We start from the raw sequence: 27,625 nt of genomic DNA, 5'->3' as shown, positions 1-27,625 counted from the left end.
AAACTAGTAACTTAATGAAGTCCCCACAAGAAGCCAAAAGGTTGTTTGTTTTTGTTTGTTAATATACAACAGTGTATATTAACAGCTGGTGAAATCATAGAAATACATGCGAACTTACTCCTGGTTCTCTTGAAAAGTCAAACTCTTCAGTCTTTTTTTTGGGGGGGAGAGGGGGGTCTGGTCATGGGGCCTGAACTCTGGGCCTGGGCGATGGCCCTCAGCTCTTCAGCTCAAGGCTAGCGCTCTACCACTTGAGCCACAGCACTACTTCCGGCTTTTTTCTTTTTGCTTATGTGGTGCTGAGGAACCAAACCCAGGGCCTCAGGCATGCAAGGCAAGCGCTCTACCACTGAGCCACCTTCCCAGCCCAAACTCTTCAGTCTTAAGAGCCTCAGTTAACATTCACAAACTGACAAATGGCTGCCAGGGATAGGGGAATTATCCAACAATACCTAATTGAGACCTGTCTGCCTTTAGTGCCTTCACTTAATTGTTGACTTATTGTGTTCATTAAGAACTATCACACTTTATCACACTGCCAAGCCATCTGTGTTATGTGTGAACATAATGTATGAATGCCTTCTTTCTTTTTTCTTTTTCTCTTGTTTTGGTCAATACTGGGGTTTGAATTCAGGGCCTTGCGCTTGCTGACATGCATTCTGCTAGGTAGGGCCCTACTCTCCAGCCCTCTCTTTCTTCTGTGGCTTATTTATTTATTTTTTTTGCCAGTCTTGGGGCCTGAACTCTGGGCCTGGGCGCTGTCCCTCAGCTCTTCAGCTCAAGGCTTGCACTCTACCACTTGAGCCACAGTGCCACTTCTGGCTTTTTCTGCGTATGTGGTGCTGAGGAATCTAACCCAGGGCCTCATGCATGCAAGGCAAGCACTCTACCACTGAGCCACCTTCCCAGCCCCTCTTCTGTGGCTTATTTTTTAAGATAGCATCTCATTTCCTGCCTCAGCATGTGTTAGAATTATGATCTGCCTATTTGGGGCGTCCTGTCATAGGGTTGGAATGCTGGTTCCCAGCATACTATGTGTTATTCCTTGCTCTGACAGGAACACCTACTTTGAAAACATATCATCAGTAACTTGGAGGTTCCCCAGAAAAAAATTATATCAAAAGCCCAAGATTCTTTATGAAATAACTGGTCATTTCTTCATGTATTCCTTCGTGAAAGATCTACTAGCTATTTCTATCAGGTGCATGCTTGTACCTGAGCCTAGAATTTTGGAAGATGTAGTCTACAGATGTAGACTATGTTTTTATTTATTGATATCATTCATTTCTTCATTCTTCTTCACTATTGTGCCAATATTGGGGCTTGACCTTTGGGCTTTGTGCTTTCAATCAGCTTTTTGGCTCAAGGCTGGTTCTCTATCACTTGAGCCATACCTCTGCTTCTGGCCTTTTCTGATTAACTGGAGATAGAGTCTAGGATTTTCCTGCCTGGGCTGGCTTCAAACTATGATCTTCAGATCTCAGCCTATGTGGATAGCTAGAATTACAAGAGTAAGCCATCAGAGCTAAGCAAGGTTTTAGTTGATATTTCAGTCAAATGCGAAGTGAATACCATTGCTGTTCCAAGCTTGGAGCAGAGCATCATGGTTCACATCGCCAGGTTATGTCCTGTTATTGCAAAAGCTATCTGAAGTCTTTGTTGCTCAGGTTCTTTGTTTTCCAACCTTTCATACACATGCTAAGACACTCTAAAGACAACTCCACTTTGCTGAGAACGTGATCTCCCTCTTCTAATCTAATGACCTTGAGAGCTAGTTATTATATTGAAACTGTGAAATATACAATAATCCCTCAATTAACCAGGATGAACCCAAAATGTTCTGGTTCATTTAATTTACTGCTTAACAGGGTTAAGTAAAAAAAGAAAACCTTTCAGTTAAGATTACCCTGAAAATACATTAGAGTATTTTCTGTCCTAATAACTACAGTGAAATTGAAAAATAATGTGTGCAAGAGTATTTGCCTAACAAGTGCTAGGGCAAGGACTTCCAAATCTTTCTGACTTCTTGCATCAACATTCCTCTGTGGTTGACAGATGTTGTTTGATTTCATAGACTTTTGTTTGGGATTAAGTTTTTAGCATAATGGCATTTTATGGCTTAAAAAAATCGTTCAAGAAAATTATTCAGTTCAATGTCCTAAATTTAGGTTAAGTGCATTTGCCTTAGGTTAAACAGTTAGTGCTAGAATCTGAATTAAAACTCAAGGGAACAGGCTACTATGTTAGTGTTACTTATTTTTCAAGGTATTCCCAAATTATAAAATGCAGGATATCGAGTTTGACTGTACAGTATAGCCTAAGAATTGCCTTGGGAGTAGAACTATTTTCATCTCATTTGCCTCCTTTGGATAAAAGTCAAGAACATAACCATTTCTGGTTTAATATTGGTAGCTTCCCAGCAGTTGAAATATCTCTTGATTTTGAGAGTAATAAAGACTTGTGCATTAGCTTTTGAAAATCAAGTTAATACACACCTTCCTATTTCTTGAATAATATAATTGTAAGTAACCAAACCATTGTTTCAAAAAATCCATCTGCTGTGCTGAGTACCCAGACACATGGCGTGATTTTGAACAGGATTTTTTTTTTAACATTGTCTGATTGTCCTTGTTTTGTGGTGTCAAGTCAGACAGCAGTACTTGAATGCAGTTTATTTTCTCGTGGTATAATATTTAGAGCATTCAGGAGCATGTTAAGTAAAATGAATGCATACACAGTGTCTACATAAATGTAAATTTATTCATAATCAAGAGCAGAATATTTTCTATGGCATTTATCAAAGCAAATATCCTTATATAGGTATTGCTATAAAATGAAGAGTGTGTTTAGAACAAATAGGGACAATCTCATGTTTATATTCAGTTATTTTCAGATGTGCTATTAAACTTAAAAAAGATTATATTTCATAAAAAACACCACAAAAGAAACCACTGAGTATAAATTCCATGGTAATATCAAGGTCTTTTAAAAGACCTTTGTATGAAAGTGTTCTTTTGCATTAAAAAAAATGCTATTGTCTACCTGGAGAAACCTGTAAACTATGTTGATTCTAAGGTTTCATTAAATGACTGTTCTTCTGAAACAGAAGTCTGATACAAGCCACACTAAAATAACAATCAAGAATATCTGAGGGTCATTTAAACCTTCATTTTAAAATAAAGATTTACACTTTCCTACTGTGACTTATTTTTCCAATGAATACAAGCTCCACAGGGCAATTACCTCATTAATCTCAGCATTTTGGAAAAAAAATCATTCAATAATTATGAAATACTACCAATAATAAAATGTGGTGTGTGTGTGTGTGTGTGTGTGTGTGTGTGTGTGTGTGTGTGTGTGTGTGTGTGTGTGTGTGTGTGTTCTGGTTCTAGAGCTTAAATTCAGGGGCTAGATACTACCTGTGAGCTTTTTTTTCCTCAAGGCTGGCATACTACCACTTGAACCACAGCTCCACTACTGTTTTTTTTTCCTAGTTCACTGGAGATAATGAATCTCATGGAGTCTTACTTTTCCTGACTGAGCTGGTTTTGAACCATGATCCTCAGAACTCAGCCTCCTGAGTAGCTAGGGATACAGGCTTGAGCCACTGGCACCCGGCTATAAAAAGTTCTTTCTAATAATCTCAAATTAGATTTGAGAAAAATCTGACTCAGATGGTTATATGTTGTTTTGTATTATATAAAATATATATATATGTAGATTATGGATTAATGGAATTCACATTTGGGATAAGAAGTCAGTTTTCAGTATAAAAATCAAAACATAAGGTGTCTGATATTCCAATATTTTTTTTTAAAGTAAAAGAGGGAGAAAGGAAGAAACAAAGGGAAGGGAAGTAGTAAGGTAAAGGGTGGGACCAGAGAACGTGACAGAAATAAAGTGAACTTACTCCCAGCTTGATGAGGTATTTATTACCAGGGAAAAGGTATCGAAGTACATGTTGCTGGGAAAGTTCAGTGCTGTTATAGATGACATTCCAAACTGTAAAATCGCCAGTATGATTTGAAATATATAATAGGTAGCGTTCCAGAATCCCATTGAGTTTCTGTGGTTGTTTCCATCTGGGAATAAAAAAAACTATAGCATTAATATCAGTATTCATTCAAGTCAAAACTGAAATGTGCAGGATTATCAAAGGTCACATAGGAAGTTGAATTTGTGCTACTATAAGAAAACAAGACATGGTAAGCTCAACAGCGATGCCTTTCTAGCTCACTTACACATTTTTATACTATTAGCTAATTAAAATCTTAAGTAACTGAAGGACAAGGAGAATGTATTTTCTTCAAGCTACTCAGGAAAGGTAGACATATTTTGACAGAATACAAGGAAGAGGAAGACCAGAAGAGCCCAAGTAATCAGATAGTGCCTCTTGAAGGAGGAAACAGGCTGATTTGATATGGGTGAGTTGAAAGAAGAGCAAAATACATACCAGAAGAGGGCTACTATGAATGATCTAGAATGAGAAAGGCAAGTCCCACACAGGAGTTGAACTAAGGAATATTCAGGTTGGTTGGGACATCTTTTGGCATAGGTCACAGGCCTTGGCTGAAGGACAACTGAAAGTCAATACGAAAGTTTGCATGGAGCAAAGGGTGTGAATCGTAATGCTTTTCAGCTCAAATGAATGTCCTAATTACTTCAGTGCCATCCTTTCTTTCCTAGAAGAGAAAACTAGGACCAGAAGAGATAAATGTGACTAAGCATTAATTAATGATAAGAGAGGACTATTCCATTTTAGCACAGAATTACAGTAAACCCTATGCCTCCTAGATATCTATATGTTAGGAAATGAACAAGAACCACTAATACCAGAAATAATCTGGGAAAGGGTGATATCCATCAAGATGCACTTTACTCTTCATATGTCTGTGGAAGTGAAAGGCCTGTGTACGACTACTTTAAAAAATTAAAAATAAAAGAAATAATCTAAATATGCAAAATTTCCTTTCTGACTTCAACTACAAAGGAGTAAGTAAATAAGAAGGTCCTGTTTATCCTTCAAAAGGTATTATATACTTACGTGTATTCATTACTTTCCAGTTTTTTAATTTAAAATTTTTTAAATTTTAAATGCTAAAAGCATTTGTGTACATGGTCAGTTGGTCCTTTATTGTGGGTCTGTATACACATGTATCTCAGCCTGATTGGGTGGAGGCACAATTGAAATGAAGACGGCAAATGATAATCAAAGGTTACCAGAATCATTGATAAAATTATTCCTATGCATTCCATTACAATAGAATGAATTTGATGTCACAAGCCCTTCCCCCAATTGATGAAACTCACTGAAATTCTTGCATGAATAAGTGTTTGACAGACACATTTCTACTTACTGTACATGTACAGTTCTGGAACCCAGGACGGTCAAAATTGGGGGATCCACTTGTTCTGGGGGAAGTTGTGCAGTATAAAGGATGACCCTGGAACTGTTTGTGCAGCCCACGTGGGTACATGCACTGAGAAGAAACTGGTGGGGCATAAATACCCTTAAATCTAGGGAGTAGAAAGAAACAAAAATTTATTCACCATCATATTTATTACTCAAGATCTCATCCATCACTCTTGTACATTGTTACCTCTGGGAGATGTTAAAGCTTAACCTAACAATAGACATAAAGTCAATAGTAATAAAATATAGAGTGGTTAATCTCTTAAATATACTATGGCACTATTTAAATAGGCATGTATCAGTCAAACTCTTGATTTGACTTTCTCATTTTAGCAATTTGGCTGTTTTCTTGAGTGCCTATGATCAAGTAAATCATTTTCTGGATTTTAGTCTTAGTTCAAAGACCCCATAAAAATAAATGAGATATTTAATTTATTTTAAAGCATATTTGAAGACAACAAGAGTTGCTTTTGAAATGCAAATATATAGCCTGTAACAATCACTTTGAGTTTGTAATTCCTTTTGCCAGATGTCTTTCTTCTATCTACCTGGCCCACTATTATTTGACCTTCAAATAGTCAGGTTTAGTGTAAATGCCTGCTTCTTTCTTAAGAAGAAAAAAAAAAACCACTCGTAAGTTAGAAACTATCCCAGCTCTCACTAAGATACAAGGTGGAAATTTTTGCACAGAATTTTAATGTGACAATTACAATGTAGTGTCATCATTATTTGCTTATTTATTTGTTCCAATGCTCTGAACACATTAAGAGAAAATAATGGTGCTCTAATCCTTTTGCATTCCCAGTATCCATTTCAATGCCTAGCATATCATGTTTATATATATATATATATATATATGTATAAATATATACATATGAATCAATGAGTGATTAATGAATGAGATTATCTAAATACATTTGAGCTGCATATCAAAGATACTGATAAAACTCGATAGGATAGTACCTTGGTACTATATATAAAGATTACTGTAGTAATCTTTTTTCTAAATCCGAACTTCCATAGTACATTGTACCTGTTTATCTTTCTAATAGGTACCATATCCCTTGCATTAGACCGCTCTTAATTTAATTTTGAAATGCCATGAACACTTCACTTTAAAAGGTATTTCATAATCTTACCAAAATTCATTCAGATTTGCCAAGCTTTGAACATCATTCATATTTTACACTACTAAAAATAATCATTATTGAATGGGACATCTTTGAAATAAGTCACAATTTAAGTGAGGCATATTCTTTACTCCTATTAACCTTGAAACATTTTCATGTTTAAAAGAATAATGAAAAACAGCCTAATTCAGGCAAATACATTTTGCAGTGCACTGATAGCAAATGTAAACTGGAAAAAGAACACTTAGATTTTCACGGGAAGTCCAATCAATTGCTTAAACACGTAGGTTACCTGAAGACAGATGAATTGGTAATTTTATAGTAAATAAAGTGACTTGAGAGCAAAAGGTGGTCAACAAAAGATGTAAGACTTTCAATTAAATTTTGCCTTTTTTCCTTTCTTTCTTTCTTCCTTTCTTCCTTCCTTCCTTCCTTTCTTTCTTTCTTTCTTTCTTTCTTTCTTTCTTTCTTTCTTTCTTTCTTTCTTTCTTTCCTTCTTTCCTTCTTTCTTTCTTTTTTAACAACTTGCTGACAATGAGTTGGGACACCCTTAATCAATGTGATCAGATGATCCATTACAAGGACACTTTGAAAGTGGTGATAGAGTGCATGGCCACAGCTTCTAGTGCTAGCGTCTAGACTGGGCGTAGGACTGAGTCAGAACAGGTGCCTGTGATTGGAATGACCTTTCATGCAACTTACAAGCATAGTAATGGGCTGGATGTAGTCAAGGGAGTGAACACAGGAGGACTTCACACAAAGAATAACCACCATGCAAAGAACCACCATGGCCAATATTGACAAGCCAAACATGCTTCTGTGATGACACACTGCAGTGATCTCTTTATCTTCTCTGGCTCATGGGCAGAAACTTTGTGACCCCTCCCAAGTCTCTGAATTCTTGGTATCCTCCAGAAAGGTGAAGCTGAGGATTCTACTCTAAGTCATTTCAGACACAAAACCAACATTGGCTCCTATAGCAACAGATAACGATCAGTAATATCTTATTCTGATTATATCATCTTACGTAATTTCTTACTGTAATTATCAAAAAAATTAATCCAGACATTGATTTGCCATTTATTTCTTGACTTTATATCCCTCCCAGGAGAATGGAAACTTTTTGAATACAAAATGATTATTTGCTATTATGTTCATGGGGCTATCTTTAAGACCAGGGAAAGATGAACAACTATAGCAGGAAAGCTTTATGTCCTTTATTAAGATTATCATATTTTTTCCTCAGGAATATAGCAATGTCTAAGGATATCGAAAAGTCTAGAAATCTAATAAAGACAATTGTCCAACTATTAAAGGTGTCTGCAATTTACAAAGAAGATTCACTGTTAAACAACTAACTGTATTTCTAATGTCTTATACCTCTAATTCTGGCTATGCAGGAGCCTAAGATCTAGAGGATCACAGTTTAAGGTCAGCCTTGGCATAAAAGTTCACTGAATTTCTTCTAAATGATGAGCCAAAAGAAAGGCTTGTAGGTATGGCTCGAGTCACCACCATAACAAGCATGAGGCCTTGCATTCAAACATCAGTACTGCCAAAATTTAACTAAATAAGAAGCAAAGCTGTACACCTAATTAAACATCACAGCAGCATATTTTTCAACATACCACATTTGAAATATAATAAAAATTAATAAGCAAAAAAGGAGACCGAGGAAGACCAAAATGTTTAACAGTGTTTTCAAGCAAGGGTATATAACACAAACAATTTAGTTTGAGGGCAGAGCGTATTTTTTCCCCAAATATCCTATGATATACATGTATAACATTGATGGAGAAGCAATGGTCAGAGTTTATCAATATCAATTCATTACCTGGAACAGATAAATGGCCCCAAACCTAGTTAACACTTGCCCTCTTATACTCCAGTGTCAGCCTTATTCTTTCCGCCATGACTTCAGCATTGGCTCGGTTTTCTTTTCAATCATAATCCCCCTTTTGGCAACTCTAACATCCTCATAATGACTCATCTTCAATTTTGGCTTTGCTTTAACTTCCTCAATCACACTAACCTTCACCTCCACTTCATTTATTTATCCACCCTCCAGCAGAGGGATGCTCATTACTTGATTGGCTCCAGAAACAATATCCAGGATTCAAAATGTGACCGGCCACAAGCCGGTTCCTTCCAAATTCATTCACTAATCGTATCAATGAAATTGATCCTCTCACTCTCTCACTACTACATAATGCCTTGTCCTTGTTCTTTTTTTAGTTATTATTATTCTTTTTTAAGATGTTCTGATTATTTGTCACTGTTGTATTTGCCTGGGTGGGATCTTAGGTCATCCATGAGGAAGCCATTATCTCCATGTCTTGTGGAATTTGTTTTTACCCCATCAGTCCTGTGCTTCATTTCTTAGATCTGGATACATTTTATTATCTTATTGTCAGAAAGATATCTCAGATTGAACACACTGAAACAATTTAAGACAATTGTATGTTCTCCTATTTGAATTGGCTCTTTTGGGTGCTCAGCAAGAAGTACTGTCTTCTCTTTTTTAAGCTTGGTAACATATTATTTTACATTTACCCTTATGGTTCAGCCATGGCTTAGGCAATTATTTTGAGGAACCTAGAGGATCTAAACTTGGGGCCTCCTCCTCTGAATTCCTATAATAATGATGATCTGTGACATGGAAACGGAAAGCAAGGTTGTACTCATAGTGACTTGTTATTTTTTCCCTTTTATCTCATACTGCCTCTGATCCCCTCTCCCTTGATCATATAATTCTTATTTAAATTTCCCTAAGCCATATATTTAGGATTCAACTATCTAAGAGTTATTGTCTATACATATAGTAGCTGGCAGGAAATAGGCAACAGTAAAAGAAAACTTCTGAATAGATCACTTGATAAAATAGAGAGAGGACTCAAAATTTAGATATAACATCCAGGAGAAACAGGAAGTGGGAAACTCAGACCTCCCCAACTAACTTTTAAGGTGGAGTTTCAAACCTAAGAGCCAAACAAATGAAAAGACCATGGTGTCTGTAGAAAATTTAGAGCCATAGACAATTCATGGGATATTTCCATGTTCCTATGTGTGAGGTAGAAATGATAAGGATGGACAGGCATCCAGACTGGATCTAAGAGGCTTTCTCTGGAGTAATTCCACTGTACAGAGAAGACAGGCACCAAGGATGGCCAAGCTCTAGGTACTGAATAACTAAGTATGAACCGGATGCTTTCACACCATCAATGAAGAATTAGCTCCAAAATGACCTGGATTAATTTAGTGATAAGTTATAAGGGAGTGAAGTCAGATATTAAGTTGTGCTCTATAAGTCAGGACCTAAGTGTACAGGAGTGAGAGACATGAGTATATGTCTTAAAAACTGATATATGCAAGTGTCATGGGTTCAACCTACACCTGTCTGACCATAACAAAATGAAGACTCTTAGGACTCCTGCAGAATTAAACCTTTCCTCCCACTTCTTTCTTTTTCTGGTAAGTTAGTTCACAAAAGAAACATAGGATTAGGCTACATTTTCTGTTTGAGAAGTGTGACTGGTATCCATGCTAGGCCTTGGGATTGTTTTTGATTCTGAAAAATCTGAAAACTACAACCTCAATAGTATAACAGATGCCAAGGTGATTAAATAGCTTTTTTGACTCCTGGGTCATTTTTATGCTTGTATTGTTCACCTCAAAGTGCATTATTCTCCGTGCATTTCCATAAAAAAGATAAAGAAGGGATGGTCTTTGAAAAACGGAGGAATGCATGAAAAAATAGAAGGGAGCAGAATCTGACTGGATTTATGGTAAAAGAAGTTGCACAGGTTGCAGAAGCCTTGGTGAAATGTGATGAGTCTATAAAGAAAATGGAAAGGAACATCAGCAAAGAAGAGGAGGCATTGGGAAGGAGAGAGTGGCTATGTGAAACAGAGACAATTGGGAGGTTTCATTCTTTATTTTCAGAAGAGCTATTTAAAAGAAGTGGAAAAGAGGGTTATGAGGAAGCAGAAACATAAGCTAGCAGTTTAAAAGTTAAAGCTAACAGGAGTATCATGACACCTGTCTCCTGGACTAATGGCCACTGATTTGATAATATGTCTCTAAGGATGTGATTAGGCCTTCCAAGAGCAATGCCATGGATCAATGGGCTTAAACAATTGCAGGTATGTATACAAATCTGAGTTATGTAAATGGAGGATGGGGGATCCCTGGAAACAGAAGGGTCCCTGTCTGTCAAAGCCCCTTAGCAACAACATCTTGTTTTCCATTTGCTTGATTGCATCATTTGCATGAGATCAAACAGAGGGAGTCATGGACAGGGAAAAACAGATCACCATAATATGCGTTAGAAATGGATCCGCAGCCATTGTCCTCAGATGAGTTACAAGGAAATGCATCGAAGTGCATGGAAACCCCACTGATTACTGTCAAGCAAACTATAATTTACAATACTGCCCATGAATTATATGCTATTTTACAATTGATTTCATGCTGTTGTTCAGAGAAATTTCATTGATCTCAGTTTACAAAATGAACTAATAAGCAGGCAACGATTTTCTTTTAACTCCCTGTGTAAACTGAGGACTTTATATCTTCTAACGCATTTCTCCCATTCGACAAATGCAAAAGCAGTTCTTGCTTTATGATGATGTGACACATTAACCTGGTTGTATTTCTTGTATCTTGCTAATGTTTCCTAAATTTTTTTATTGTCAAGATGATGTACAGAAGGGTTATAGTTATATAAGTAAGGTGATAAGTACATTTCTTGTCAAACGTTGTTACCCCTTCCTTCATTTTTCTTCTACTTTCTCTCCCCTCACCCCCACCCCAAGTTGTACAGATCCTTTCCAACATATTGTCTTGTGTATTTCACTGTTACATCGGTTCCCCCTTGTCCTTTACCTCACCATTCTGTTGTTCCCTTTCCCTTCCCTAATTCAAACAAATGTAGATACAATACCAGGTTTCCAAAATTAAATATAGTAACAATAGGGGATATACCACAGTGAGAAGAACATACAAAAGAAACAAAAAATCCCCATTGTACATTAAAAACAATAACAACAAAGAAAGACCTCTTGTGTCCATGTCTTGGAGTTCATTTTGCTTAGCATCATCTCATACAGTCATAGCTATTGAGCTATTCTGCTCATCTGCTAAGATTATTCTAGACATATACTAAATATTGCAAATAAGGGAAACCATGGGACCTATGTTTCTTTGGGTCTGGCTTACTTCACTTAATATGATTTTCCCCCCAAATCGTATATGGTAAATAATGCTACAATAAACATAGTTGTACTGGTAGCTTTAGTGTGGCCTTTTTTTGTGATCATTTCCCTTTGTCCTGTGTGTGCATCCTTTCTTCAGTCATCTGGATGTTTAAAATTTGGGCATGAATGCTCTAGGCAGTAACCGCATAATCTGTCACATTGTTTTCAAACTTTAGGACCACTGGAAGGTACCAATTAAGTGAGAATGGACAGAGTGTGTGTGTGTGTGTGTGTGTGTGTGTGTGTGTGTGTGTGTGTGTGTGTGTGTGTGTGTGTGTGTGTGTGTGTGTGTGTGTGTGTGTGTGTGTGTGTGTGTGTGTGTGTGTGTGTGTGTGTGTGTGTGTGTGTGTGTGTGTGTGTGTGTGTGTGTGTGTGTGTGATAGATGCCTGGACAGCAATGAGCTACACCAAACAGCATGTGAAATGTCACATTACATTCACTTCTGCCTTGTGTAATTAGCTTGCACTCTGTACTTGCTTGCTCAGCCTTTTTGATTTCAGAAAAATGACATTCTCACCTCATAATTAATAAAAATTGAGGCTTTATTTAGCTTTACTTTTTTGTTCCTTATTGAAGCTTCTTTTTTTTTTCTTTTTGGAAGGGGACAGGTAAATAATTTACCACCACCCAGATCTCATCTTATGCTTTCAAACAAATTCATACAGTTAGAATTGCAATTTTCCTGCTGAGGAATCAGATATAAAATTGTGTCCAAATTAGGCCAACAAACAACAAATTCTTCCATCCAAGGTTATAATGCTTCTTAAAAGTTTTCCTCGGCAAAATCTACATCCATTCATTTTCATCCAACTCTATTCAACATGCATATCATCTGTGGAGACTCTTGCTTGTCCTTAACATGTGCATAGTTAGCACTCTATTGAGTTGCCCTTTTAATCAATCTTCCTTGTAAGCATCTTTATACCAGCCATAATTATTCATGGTATTATAAACTCTGAGAACAAGGATGCCTTTTCTCATGAACATATCTTATGACTCTTAATCCTCTGGGCATTCCTGAAGACTAAGAAATAAAGGCTTTAATTCAATATGAAAACTGGGGATAAGGACAGGAGGATCTGGTCAGGGCATTATGATTGAGGCAGGTGGCCTGTGGTGAGTGAGAAAGTCCTGCTGACTACAAGTTGCTTTTTGTTGGAGAGGAAGACAGGGCTGGGGTATGTGTGTACGTGTTGGGGAGAGATGAAACCCCACCTATTACTGTCAGTTGTGATCATAAAGCCTGCTATTTATTTCCTTATTTTCTTCTTTGACTGGTTAGAACAAAAGACTGCTATGAAAAACCCCATAAGCTGACAGTATTCTTATCCAGCTCTTATCGGATCTGGTTTCCTGAATACCTCTAATGTTCTTTTTGTTTGGGGGAGTGGTCCAGTCGTGGGGCCTGAACTCTGGGCCTGGGTGCTGTCCCTCAGCTCTTCAGCTCAAGGCGAGCGCTCTACCACTTGAGCCACAGCGCCACGTCTGTTTTTTTTTTCTTTTTGCTTATGTGGTGCTGAGGAATCGAACCCAGGGCCTCAGGCATGCAAGGCAAGCGCTCTACCACGGAACCACCTTCCCAGCCCAACCTCTAATGTTCTTGGTAATACATTATACTATATTAAACCGAACGTTGTTCTCCTACTTGTTTGTATAATGTAAACGTATATCAGTCCCTACCCTTTACTTCTCTTCTGACCCCACCATCCTACTCACGCTACTTTCTTGTCTGCGGACAAGGGAAGATAAAGGGAAGATTAGGGGAAAATAGTTGGCTTTTGATTTTTTTATCAATTCTTTCTGTTCACAATCCAAGGGGATGGGATTGAGATTAAGTGTTCAGCATTGTCTCAAGAAATACAATTATATAACTTGATTAAAGCTTTCTTGAAAAACTTAACATTTTTCTCTAGAATTTAGCTTGCTACTCACTACGTTCTTTGGCAAATTTAGGAGTCAGTTAATATTACACAAGATTCTTAAGAGACTGTTAAACCACAAATGTTATTAAGGAGACAAAATAGAAAAATAAATGTCAAGCCGGGCACTAGTGCCTTATGCTTATAGTCATAGCTACTCAGGAGGCTGAGATTTGAGGACTGCGGTTCAAAGCCAGCTTGGGCAGAAAAGTTCCTTTGAGATTCTTATCTCAAATTAACCACCCAAAAGCTAGAAGTGGAGCTGTGGCTCAAAGTGGTAGAGTGCTAGCTAGCCTTGAACAAAAATGTTCATAGGAGAGAGCGCCCAGGCAGGCCTGAGTTCAAACTCCATGATGGACCAAAAAAAAAAAAAAAAGAAAAGAAAAGAAAAGAAAAGAGTCTTTCTGTGTTAGTGAATCAATGTAATAAAATATGACTGTGAAGGTAAGATGTTGTGAATTTAGTAAAAGTAATAGCTCTAATATTGACTTCTATCCACTACTTGCCAGATACTTTTAAGTGCCCTGTCAGTTCTGTAAAGTATCATCTCAGAAGAGTTTTCAATGAAGACCCACAATCAATCCTTAAGTATTAATTCAATATTTATTTCAGCCTAGCCCTGTACTTGGCAGCCTACAGCATGAGAAAATAATGAGTCTCTGCCCTCAAGAGCCATGATTCTGTCTTTTGGGTGGCAAGACGTATACATTTGTTTTTTTGGCAAACTCTCAGGCCAGCTTTCAGATGCAAATCAAATGCCATCTCCTAGAGTAAACCTACTCCAGTTCTTCCAGCGTTGGATTAATTACTCTTTCCTGCTTCAATAGTAGCATCTTTCACTCCTACTCTGACATTCCATCAGATTTATTATATTATGAGGTACATTCTTCAGTATTTCTTTAACATAAAATCTCATAAGTGGAATTTCAAAGACAAGCTGGGATCATTCGGGATCCTGACAAGGGACAGAGGACACATTGAAATGAGATAACATTAAAGAGAAAAGGTAGAAGGGACTGGTTTTAAGGTGTAGAGGAGAGTTGAGGGGAACATTGAAGAATGATCACTTGTGTGGTGGCTAGAAATAGGATGCACAATTTCCGCATCAATCTTGAGGTCCACACCAAGTTGGGAAAGTGCTGTGCTCTAGGAAAAGGTCCTTGGCATTTAAGAAGCAGTTACTACCATTGGTACAGACACAGACTAGGGGAGGATGGTTCCAGCCCCGCCCTGAGTCCTGCCTGCTCTTTTCCTTACAGTGCTTCTCTCTGCTGGAGGCCTAAGGATCCAGAGATGACTAGGTGGAGAATGTCAGGTGCCACTGGCTCATTTTGTAATCCTAGCTACATTGGAGGCTGAGAGCTAAGGATAGTGGTTTGAGGTCAGCCTGGGTAGGAAAGTCCCTGAGACTCTTATCTCCAATTAAATACTAAAAAGCAGGTGTGTAGCTGTGGCTCAAGTGATAGAGTGTTTATCTTCAGCAACCAAAAGGGCTCAGGGGCAGTACAACAAACAAGACAAAAACAAACAAACAAAAAACCTGAAGAAGAAAAAGAAAAACAATAGGGTAGAGAAGAATAGAATACAAAGAACATACAAGCAAGGACAGAACTTCAAAAATGATGTATATTTTGATATAAAATGTTGATTTTCACTCATATCAACAGTATATAAAAAGGCTTTTTCTACTCTCTATAAATCTGCCCTTCTAGTGTCAGATTCATTTTTTAGAGGCTTTTACAAATTTTATGAATGTTAAATAGCCTCTCATTTATTTTCTTTCTCTTCTTCTTCTTCCTACTCCTACTCTTCCTCCTCCGCCTCCTCCTTCTCCTCCTCCTCTTCCTCTTTCCCTTCTCTTCCTCCTCTTCTTCCTTCTCTTTTTTGTGCCAGTGATGGGGCTTGCACCATCCCTTAGCCTTTTCATTTCAGACTGACACTCTACCATTTGGGCTTTACTTCCACTTCTGGCTCTTTGTGGTTAATTGGAAAAAGAGTTTCATCAACTTTTCTGCTCGGGCTGGCTTTGAATTATTCGTATTTTTTTCTTTTGAAAAGTGCTTGTTTATCTCATTGGCCTGTATCTAACAGAATGTTCCTCTTCTTTAAATTTATGATTAATAATTCAATTGTTTCAGATATGACATCTAGCACACTGTTATTTAACAGGCCATCAGTATTTATTAAATAAGTATATTATAAAATATTTTTATCCTTGTCTGTTCTATGATGATAACTATTTTCTTTTTGCTATGTAGATAATTAAAATCTTTTTTACATTCAAGCATGTCAATACTTCCTTAATATTTTCAAAAAGAAACTTCTATCTGGCTGGTTGATGATAAATACTGACAAAACAGGTAAGATTTAAATCAAAACCTTTAAGGTACAGACAGAGAGGAAAGATGTTGTGAATAGGGAGAGTGGTCAAAGGGTGTTTAAAAATAATTTCAACACAAGCTTAGACACAATGTTTGGTTTAACTCAGTTTGGCTGGGCACAGGACATAGTTGAGTAAGAAACTGTCAGAAGCACAGGTTGAGGGTAGTTGAAGACCACTGGATGCCAGTAGATATGATTGTAATGGATGCTCATAATTGGTGGGGAAATCAGGAAACCTTCATTTATCCCTGGACCCCTTGTTGCTTTGATGACCTGGGCAAAACCTTTGAGCTCATTGGAAGTTAGTTCTTTTATGCATAAAAATAGAATTCAGTGTCAGACATTTTCTAGTTTTAAATTCTCTACAAGAAGTCTGAACTAGCATCTAGAATTATTGTGTGGGGCAAAAATGTTTACTTCTTAGACATTAGCTATAATAGTGACAGAGGCTGGGAGAATTCCATTTGTTTAATTCAACATCCAAAGCTCTTGCAATTGAAACTGGAATTATATCCTGAACAAGTTGTCCCTGGTAACTCTGCATATAAGAAGAAAGCATTAAAATGCACACAAAAGACTCCAAGAATTTAAATTGCAGTGTTAGGATGGGGGAAAATATCCTATTAGAGCTATGCTTCTACATCTACTAGTGAAAATACAATGTATCATATGCAACAAGTGCTTTTTTTAAAGCTTGTGTCAGTGTTACAAGTGCAAATTCCTAACCAGAAATGCTTGGGTCCTCAAATAGGCTCTTGCTCTCTTCTCAAGAACTGTCCACCCTTGAACCATTACCATCAAATGGTAGGCTTTTCTCTTTGAAGACAGCACATTTAAAGAATGAGCTAATTAGCTGGGTGCCAGTGGCTCACACCTGTAATCCTAGCTACTCAGGAGGCTGAGATCTGAGGATCATGATTCAAAGCCAGCCTGGGCAGGAAAATCCTTGAGACTCTTATCTGCTATAAAAACCACTAGAAAACCAGAAGTGGCACTGTGGCTCAATTGGTAGAGCACTTGCCTTGAGCTGAAGAGTGCAGGGACAGTGCTCAGGCCCAGAGTTCAAGACCCACGACCGACAAAAAAAAATGATCTAATGACATTCTTGCATTTGTATTATGAATGCTTACCCGATGACAGTATCTAACTTTTTAATTAAGAATAGCTTAATAGTTAATAGTTGATAGTTTACTGACAATTTTAAAGGAAGTATGCATTGGTGATGGTGTGACATCCACTTGTTTAGTCAAACACTATTGTAGCCAGAAGTGTGGGACTAGCCTGTAATCCAACACTCAGGAGGCTGAGGCAGAAGGTTTTAGAGCTTCAAGGTAGCCTGTGTTATATAGATTCAGGTCATCTTGGCCTACATAGTGAGTCATTGTTTCAAACAAAACAACATCACCAAACAGACACACAAAGAGTGAACAAAAAGTAGTATGGATATTGAAGATACTTTTTATATGTAATTGATATTTACAATCAGTCAGCTTTAAGGAAAACAGATTATCTTCCACACTGTGACCTCATTCTATCAGCTGAAAGCCTTAAGAGCAAAGGTTGACATTTCCCGTTTCCCTATCTACAGACTGCATCCTTCCAATTCTTCTGGATTCCCAGACTGCTGGCTTTATGTCATAACTTTCCTTCCCTCTCCTTTAGTCTTCTCCTCTCTCCACTCTTCTCTTCTCCCTCACTCCCTTCCTTCCTTCCTTCTTTCCTCTTTCTCCCTCTCCCCCCTCCCTCTCTTCCTTTCTAATTTGTTCCAATACTGGGGCTTGAACTCAGGGCTTTGCAATATTGTTTGGCTTTTTTTGCTTGAGGCTGGCATTCTACCTCTTATGCTCTATTGCCATACTGTTTAATTGGAGATAAGACACTGCCAGATTTGTCTGCCCATGATTCTTAGGTCTTCACCCCCTGAATAACCAGTATTACAGGCATGAGCAACCGGTGCACAGCCCCCTTTTTATCTTTAATGATGCAGCTGCTATTGTAGTGAAGACATATTACAAAAGCACAGAAGCAAAGAACCACAGACTCACAGATACTGTGTATCTTCCGCAAAGGAGACCGAACCTACTTTCAAGAGGAGCTAATTTAGGGAAAAACTAAAGTTTCACTAATACCAAATTAAAATGGGAAGAATATTATCTTCAAAATACTTATTGACAAAATCAGGAGAGGATTAACATTAGCATTTTATTAGACACACAAAATCTTATTTTTCATTCTATCTTTTTATAATACTACACTGTCAAGTCCATATAAATTATGAGAGTATTGATAAGATATAAATCTAGGTGTTTATTTATGCTGTGGTGCTCATCAGGCAAAGTGAGAAAATAAATTAATATGTACCTATTTATTTTTTTGAGAGCAAACATCTGTCTCTAAATGATAGTTGATACATAACTTCACCAGGAGTGAAATCATGATGAACTTTTTTTAGACCTTTCATGCTAGTAATTTTATAGGGCTTTAATTTTTCTGAATGATATTCTATATACACCTTAAATGCTGTGACTGATATTTGATTAATGATAGTGTTTATGAGATAATTTTATTCATAGTGCATCATTGAAAATAGTATATCTATGATGAGAGCTTGCATATAATTGCCATTAGAATAAATAGTATACAAACACAAAAGCTGAACTTGATTTTTTTGCATTTTTTCAGAGCAACTTTTTCATTGACATGTTTGAAAAATGTCTACTTATAAGTTTGTTGGAGTTCAGTTTATCCTAAAAGTGTGTCGCTTTATGGAAACCATTTATTTGATTTATATTTAAAAAACCAAGCTTAACTTTATAACTATGATTCAGCAGAGGGGAAATCTCTTAAAATTATCTACATAGTCTTTGCAATACTCAGAATTTCACCTTAGCAGGATTTATGGACTGCCTTCTCTCGATTGTTTTGCATAATAGGGCTACACAGTGACAGAAAGTGACTTTCTAATCTCTCTACATAAAATAGATATTCAAAGATTTGCATGTTTGGTGGGATATTCCCAGGAGTCTCCAGTCTTATATATGCCACGATAAATATTGTAGGGGAGATAACACAACAATATTATCCTTCTGAAATGGCCCTTAAAAACCTTGAAGCGTATGAGACAAGTTTCCCAACCCTGTACAGAAATGTTTTCTTTAACTCTGTTTGCCTTATTCTAGGCTTGCGTAGCACAGAAAGCATAGGAAATGTGGGAATGAGATTTCAGTCAAGAAAAGAGTCTTATCTTTGCCTAAGTAGAGTCTTTCTCAACCCTCACTGCTAGTTTCTCATTGTTCGATTAAAATGTCTCTGGTGCATATCTCAAGTCCCAGGAACATGGGAAGCTGAGGAAGGACAATCACTTGAACCCAGGAGAGCTAGACCAGCCTGGAAAACAGCAAAATCTCATCTCAAAGGACAGATAAAATTGATTAGCTTTTACTGTAAGAAAATATTTCATAATTATAGTCACGAGATAGTATCATTTGTTTTTGTTTCGTTTGCTTTTTTTTTTCTTTTTGCACGTTAGACTATGGTGCCTTATAAGACAGGGAAGCAAGAGGCAAATTCTTCCTCAATTTATGACAACCACTGGGCACTCCTATGACACCATGAGATGTAGGTCAGTCCCAGATAAATGACTCTGTCTCTAAATATTCCTACTTGTGTGAAATTCCAGCAAATTCTCAACATAATGACATAGAATCTTCAAATTAACTTTTTCTAAAATGAATCCCTTTATTCTTAAATCAATACTGAGGGTTCCTGTGGTAAGATGATGGAGTAAAAGTTTCCTTTCTGTGACTCTGTATAAGAAGAGTCATTGTCACAAAAGACAGACTTTATTCCTCAAAGATAAAAAGAGGCAGAGCATTAGAAATCAGAAACAGGCATGGAGACTGTATGGAAGAGTTGTGAAGAACAATGAGACAACCCAGGGAGAGGTAGGAAAGGCACACCACACAAACACACCTCCCTCAGGGAGGGGAGGAAGGGGACAGCAAAGCCACAAACCCAAGAGAAGCCAATTGGTCCTGGTGACAGTCTGGCAGTCTTAGACATGGGATAAGCTTACATTTCTTACAAGTCACTGTAGGTGTTTAGAACAATAGTGAAGTCCATTGTCAGACAGGGTAGCACTGGGGAAAAAGAAGTCGATTTTATCACTCCCCATAACTCCAAGAACAAGTGCCACCTTCAGAAGGTGACCTATATTCTGAGACTAAACTGTTCAAGGGACCTGAAAACATGGTATGATCACAACACAGGGAGTCTGGAGACACACAAAGATGGGTGTGGGGAGAATTAGACTTGCTGAGAAATCCGAACAGTGGGGGAGCTTGGGTAATGAAGAGGGCCAGGACTGGTGCCTCTGTCTTCTGTGATGAGGAAGAAGCCCCTTACCTGAGATCATAGCAAACACTTCACTACTTCTATATTCTAGCATGATTCTCTGCCCAGCAAGTGGAACAGAAAGCACTGACCTCCACAGGAAAATAGATTAGTAATCCTCCCACTCAGAGATCTCAGTGCTGCCATTGCTATCCTCTCTCTACTACAGACTAGGGGGTAAACCCCTAGGGTAGGACATTCGCTGCCCTGCGTACACAAAGGTGGGAGGACGCTGTTTGGCCCTAGAGGAAAGTTGCCTAGCTCACAAGGGGCAAAGCTTGCTGAGGCTAACAGCAACTCTGTGTATGAAAAGAAGGAAAAACTTAAAGTCAAGGCAGTTTGTCCCTTGACTAGACCAGCCCTCAGTCCCCAGACAGTACCAGCTTGACACAGTCTTTAGGTTTCTCTACTTTGGATGGTACTAGAGATTGAGTCTTGAAGACTGTTCATTAAGAAATCAACCAAATAAAACAATAGATGTACAAATCACAACCTAGACACACAAGAAATAGGGGAAAGCAAGGCAATATGCCTCCTCCAAATCTCGTAACTCCTCAATGATCCAATCCAAAGGGCTGGAAATGGGCTCAACTCTCCAATGGAAACATATATTTGATTGATTGGTTTAAACAAAAGATCCTGCAAGAGACATGCCTGACTGGTGAAGACAGGACAAAAAGTGAAAGGTTGGAGACGCGGATACCAAGATAGTATAAATGAAAAGAACCAAGAGTAATAGATACTGATATCTGACAAACTAAACTTCTAGCCAAAAGTAATCAGAAGAGATGAAGACAGTCATTGTATATTAATGCACGACAAATCCATTAAGAAGATATAATTGTAAATTTATATGTGCCAAATATTGATGTACCTGTTTTACCAAACAAATACTACTGGACAGAAAGGGACAAATAAATCCAGAGGGAATCATAGTGGGTGCTGTAGTATCATCAGAGACAGACTGTCCATACCAAAAAAAAAATCAATGAAGAAACTACAGAGTTGACATAAATAGAAGGGTTGTGATCCAGGCAATCTTGTGCAAAAAGAAAGATCCTATCTGAAAATTAACCAGATGCAAAAGGGCTGGGGCATTGTTTAAGCAGTAGAGCATCTATCTAGCAAGGATGAAGCTCCCAAGTTCAAACCCCAGTACTGTTAAAGAAAATGCAAAGAGAGAGATAAATGAAGGGAGTGAATATGTGCAGAGTACATCATATGCATATACACAGCAAAATGAAACATTTCACATTGTACAATTTAATATTTACTAAGAAAACAGACAAAGGAAATCAATGCTGTTCCTTGTTTTAATGTAGACCTTTTGTGCTAAAATCTTGAACCTGAATTTGGTGCTACATTCAGGTATACAACCTATAAGAGGTGGAGGTTCAAGTTCAAAAGAGATTGTGGAAAAAAGAGAGAGATTTTGTGACTCTCTAACACCAATGCAGTTCTCTTTAGCTTCCAGGATAAGAAATTAAGGATTATAGAGATGTATTCCCAGGGGAAAGATTATCTGAGGACCAAGAAAGAAGGCAGCCAGCCATCTGCAAACCCAGAGGAGGGGCACCAGGAAACACCACATCTCCAACACACCTTGATGTTGGAGCTTCTGTGATTGGAATTATTAAATAATAAATTCCTGTCGGTTCAACCAGCCAGCCTGTGCAGCTCTAGCTAACTCCTATATCTTCCAGTTCCTTGAGTAGTTTAGGAGGACATATTATTCCTCTTGATTGAAACAGAGATGATACAAAGTCAGGGAGCAAGAGAAGCATAAAGTCCCACTTTCCATTCCATCAGTTTTCCTTATTGACTTAGAAGAGGCAAGCCCCTTTCCAATGAATACATTCTGCAGATCTACATCGTCTATATTGACCTCCTCAAGATAGCAATGCAGGCTATTAGGTATTTCAAATTTAAAATGAGTAGGCTAGCCTGAAGTTCTAAAAACAAGAGCCAACATTTGAATAAGACATTTTAATTGACATGTTGTCTTTCGGAACACGTTGTTAATGTGATGAAAATATCAATGGTGGATTAATATTTTGATACTCCTGAATATTATTTGTAATTCAGTGGAATATCTTCCATCTCTCTTTTATATGAAATATTTAGTTAAGTTTTCTGATTTCAGTCAGAATATTATCAAAGCTCCAAATTTTAGTCCTACATGTACTTTTAACTGGCATTATATAGGTGGACAAATACAGTTTACACCACTGCAATTTCTTCATTTACAAATGAGATTAAAAATCTTGAGCTTTATAATTCATTTGGATAATTTAAAGATTCATTAGAACTGTTACACGTGATAATATTTTGGAAGTATAAATCAGCAAAGAAACCATCAAATATATTCTTAGAGATGATGACAAAAATAAATTTATGTATTTCTACCTAAGAGGGATTGTGTAATAGAAAATATTTCTAGATTAGACTAGAAGTTTGGTGAAAATCTTTCCACTGAAAATAGCTATAAATAGCTGGGCTTTGGTGGCTCATGCCTGAAATCCTAGCTATGCAGGGGGTTGAGATCTTCTCGATATGAAGCCAGCCCAGCAGGAAAGTCTATGAGGCTCTTATCTCCAATTAATTAGCAGAAAAGTTGGGAGTGGTGTGGCTTAAGTGGTAGAGTGATAGTCTTGAGTGAAAAACTATGGGATGGCATCCAGGTCCTGCTTTTAAGTTCCAGTACAGGCCCCCACACAGAGAAAGAACCACAAAGTAAATTTGAAAGGTTATAAAAAAAAGCAAAGTATAATGTAGGTTCCATATTTATGTTCCCTGAAAGTGTGTTCTTAAAGAAACAGCTCCCAAAATGTTGCTCTGAAAAATGCCCCAAAATATTGTAATATGTGCTAAGAGTTCTTTTTTTACAATCATGTATAATGATGCATCAAATTTACTAATGCACATAAACATATGAAAATTTTAAGGAACTGGAAATGAATCTATATATAATATGAAGTTGAGGCTGTTGTGTTATAACAGCAAAGTTTTAGAACTAATTCAAATATTCAATAATCTGCTTAATTCCTATGCCATTTCATTAAAAGTGAAATGCAGCATCATGTAGAAAATAACCAAGTAAACTTTAATATGTGCGTCTTATTACAAAGTGTAAAAGTTTGTGAAACAATTCCAATTAGTTATTCCTGTATTACCGTGCATTAACAGGAACAAATCTGAAGATATAAAAGCCAACATATATAATTAGTGACTGTCGCTAGTGAAGGGAATGGTAGGCACTGTTTATTTTTCATTACACAGATCCCTCAGCTCTTTAATATTTATAATTCACCATTTTAAATTTCAATGGTCCTTCATCATCCACAGTGTTACTTTTTACAGTAGCAGAAATTCATAGTCAACCACAATCTAAAAATACTAAATGGAAATTTTCAGAAATAATACACCAATATCAAATAACTTTATTAAAGAGTATTCTATCATTAATATGTTTTGGTATCAGTTATTAATGTTAATAACTTGTATAATTTATAAATTGAATTTTATCTTAAGTATATATGTGTGCATAGGTAAAACCATAGTATATGGCATTTATTATTATGCACAGTTTGAGGCATCCACTGGGGCATTGAGGAAATTAGTTGACTTTTATTTCATTTTATTTTCAAATTGCATTTAATTTTGAATATATGATACATTATTAATACATACATAAGATATAATAGCTAAAAGATACAAAAGACTTATATGAAAATTATATCTCAAAGACCATGAGAAAATGAGGGAAGAAGTAACACTGTTCAAGCAAAAATGCACTCATTACCTCAGTTACATAATTGCAACCCCTCTGTACATCACATTTACAGTTAAACATATTATAGCTCTCTACTTTTTGTTTTTAATTATCTAGTTCTTTTCACTAGCTTACCAATGATTAAATTCTTATATATGCCTCCAGAAGTAGTCAAGATATATACAACTAAATACACAGAGGTTAGCAGAGAAAAGAATATGCCTTTCTGCACAAGTGCTTTAAAATATAATTTGAAAATATTCCCTTATGATTAAAGATCTGCTTTTTCTCTTGAAATCCACCTAACACTTTACATAATATTTGCTATAAGCCATAACTTATTTTAACTAGCCTTTTCAATGTTCATTAGCTTCTAAATTCCATATTTTATTTATATTATGTATGTTCACAAGGATAGAAAAATAAATAACTTTGGAGCAACCTCAAGCAAACTAAAATGCAAAGGTCTGCAAAATGTTTAGAATGTTATTCTTTACTATTTTTATTATTTTTGGTAGTGTTATATATCCACAGACTTGAACTTGTAAAACAAAAGGTAAACAATTCACAGCTCAAGTTTTACAAGTTTTATGAAGTCTAACATTATCTCCAGGAAAAGACTAGGTGATAGTTTTAAACATCTATGCTGAATACGTAGGAATTAATAGAAATAGAGCACTTAAGCTATTTAGACTTTAGCTATAAGGCTGATAGCTGGAATGTACCACATTGTCAAAGGTACAGAAGGGGCTAAGCACTGTGGCACACACTTGTAATCCTAGCTATTCAAATGGCTGAGATATGAGCATCATGGTTCAAAGACAACCTGGGCAGGAAAGTCTGTAAGACTATCTCCAATTAACCACAAGAAAAATGGAAGTGGTATTGTGGCTCAAAATGGTAGCCTTGAGCAAAAGAGATCAAAGACAGTGCCCAAGCCCCCATGACTCTCTCTTCTCTCTCTCTCTCTCTCTCTCTCTCTCTCTCTCTCTCTCTCTCTCTCTCTCTCTCTCTCACACACACACACACACACACACACACATAAGGTTCAGAGGGGTCTAAGGTGATGTCCTAATGCTGATGGTATAATCAAGGGACTTCCTCAACATAAAAAAAAAATGTAGAGACTATGAGTCCCTTGTCTGACAAATAGCTAGTAAAATTCTTCTCCCATTCTGTGGACTTTCTATTTATCTTGCTAGCTATGCCACTTGCCATGCAGAAACTCTTCAGTTTGATGCAATCCCATTTATATACTCTTGCTTTGATTTGTTGTGATTCTAGATCTTTACTTAGGAAGTTTCTACCCATACCTAGGAGTCCTAGTGTTTCCCCTACTGCTTCCTGTAATATTTTCATGGCATCTGGTCTTACAGTACTGTCTCTGATCCATTTGGAACTGATTCTGGTGCAGGGTGATATATAAGTATCTAGCTTCATTTTTCTGCATGTGTATAACAAATTCTGCCAGCACCATTTGTCAAAGAAGCTGTCTTCTTCCATCCTGAGTTTTGTGTTTTTGGCTCCTTTATCAAATATTAGGTGTTTATAGGTCAGTGGGTTCCTTTCTGGGTCTTCTATTCCTTTGGTCCTCAGGCCTATTTTTGTGCAAGTAGCAAACTGTTTTTATGACTATGGCTTGTAATAGAGTTTGAATTAAAAAAAAATCAACTGCCCTCCCCAAAATAAACCCTCAAAAAAACAACTACCCAATTAATAAGTGGGCTAAAGACTTAAGGAGAGACTTCTCAGAAGAAGAAGTAAGAATGGCCAATAGACATATAAAGAAATGTTCATCTCTGGCTACAAAAGAGATGAAAATCAAAACAACATTAGGATTCCCTCTCACTCCAGTTAAAATGGATATTATGTAAAAAACTAACCATAACAGTTGCTGTTGAGGATGTGGCCAAAAGTGAATGCTACTATACTTCTCAGTATGGAACTTTCTCAAAAGACTAAACATATAACTTCCTTATGACTCAGCAATTTTATCCCTGGGCATTTATTCTATAATCCACAAACAAGGCCACACTAAAGCTACCAGACAACTATGTTCTTTGTAGCATTATTTACCACAGTGAAGATATGTAACCAACCCAGATGCCCCATAGTGGATGAATGGATCAAGAAAATGTGGTATATGAACACAATGGAATTCTATATTTTCATCAAAAAGAATGATATTACACCATTCATAAGGAAATGGAAAGACTTGTAAAAAATCTATATTAAGCAAAGTAAGCCAGAGCCAAAGAAAAATAGATTGCATGTTTTCCTCATTTCCTCATTTGTAACTAGATTGTGTCTATAATCTACAAGTAAACACACTGGATAGCAAAATACAAAAATTAAACTTGGACATGATAAATTATATGGGATTCTAAACCAAAAAAGATATTCTTAGGAGAGGATCACAAAGGCTTAATAGCTATGTGTATACAATCATATAAGATGATGTTTATCCAGGTAAATTCCCAGAAATGGAAACAAGAGGCTTTTTGTTATTTCACTTTTTTTTCTCTCTCCTTCATTGCTGTTCTTTATTTCTGTACCTTTTGTCTTGTATGTAAGTTTATCTGTTTGGGGGAGAGTAAGGAGGAGCACAGAAACGGTGGGGCAAAGGGTGAACAGATGCAGCAATGATACTCAGTAGACACTACATTGAAAATGAACTGTACAACTTGTTGGGGAGGTGAGTCAGGAGGGAAGAACAAGGAGGAGGGAAAAGATGACACTTTTCAAAAAGAAATATACTCATTACCTGACATGCATCTGTAGCTCATCTGCACATCACCTTTACAATAAATTTTTTTTTAAAATGAAATACAAATTTTAAAAATATATAAGAAGGGGCTAGGAAGGTGGCTCCATGGTAGAGTGCTTGTCTTGCATACATGAAGCCCTGAGTTCAATTCCTCAGCACCACATAAGCAGAAAAAGCTGGAAGTGGCACTGTGGCTCAAGTGGTAGAGTGCTAGCCTTGAGCTGAAGAACTGAGGGACAGCGCCCAGGCCCAGAGTTCAGGTCCCATGACTAGCAAAAAATAAAAATTATATATATATACACACACACACACACACATATATGAAGAATGTGAAAACTGATTTATTTGTCTAGAAAGGAAGACATCTACTGATGAGATTTGAGAATGCTCAAAACTGGGAAAATTAATAAAACAGAAATTCAACAATAAGAACATAGGTAAACTTTCAAGAAAGTTCTCAGGAAGAACACAGATGGTAGGACTGGATAATTTCTAAGGCAACATATTCATCAACAGCATCTAAAATTGTACAGACAAGTAAAGCTGAGTTTCACTGGAAGTGTAATACTTCTAATACTTGCTAACTGAATAAGT

At 36.9% G+C, this 27,625-nt stretch overlaps 1 protein-coding gene across 1 annotated transcript in view; it reads right to left on the bottom strand.

Moving 5' to 3' along the window:
- The window catches only part of Ush2a (usherin), a 640,266-nt gene that overhangs the window by 321,312 nt on the left and 291,329 nt on the right, over positions 1-27,625 (bottom strand). The window contains exons 32-33 of the mRNA XM_070041435.1: positions 5,358-5,517; positions 3,911-4,082 (exon numbers count right to left, since the gene is read on the bottom strand). Coding sequence (XP_069897536.1) covers positions 3,911-4,082; positions 5,358-5,517 — 332 coding nt within the window. The remainder of the gene's footprint in view (positions 1-3,910; positions 4,083-5,357; positions 5,518-27,625) is intronic.

The sequence above is a fragment of the Dipodomys merriami genome, unplaced genomic scaffold, assembly GCF_024711535.1.
Source record: "Dipodomys merriami isolate MVZ:Mamm:240054 unplaced genomic scaffold, mDipMer1.0.p SCAF_31, whole genome shotgun sequence".
Taxonomy (NCBI): Eukaryota; Metazoa; Chordata; class Mammalia; order Rodentia; family Heteromyidae; genus Dipodomys; species Dipodomys merriami.
Note: the sequence above shows the minus strand (reverse complement) of the source record. Positions and strands in the feature narration are given on the sequence as shown.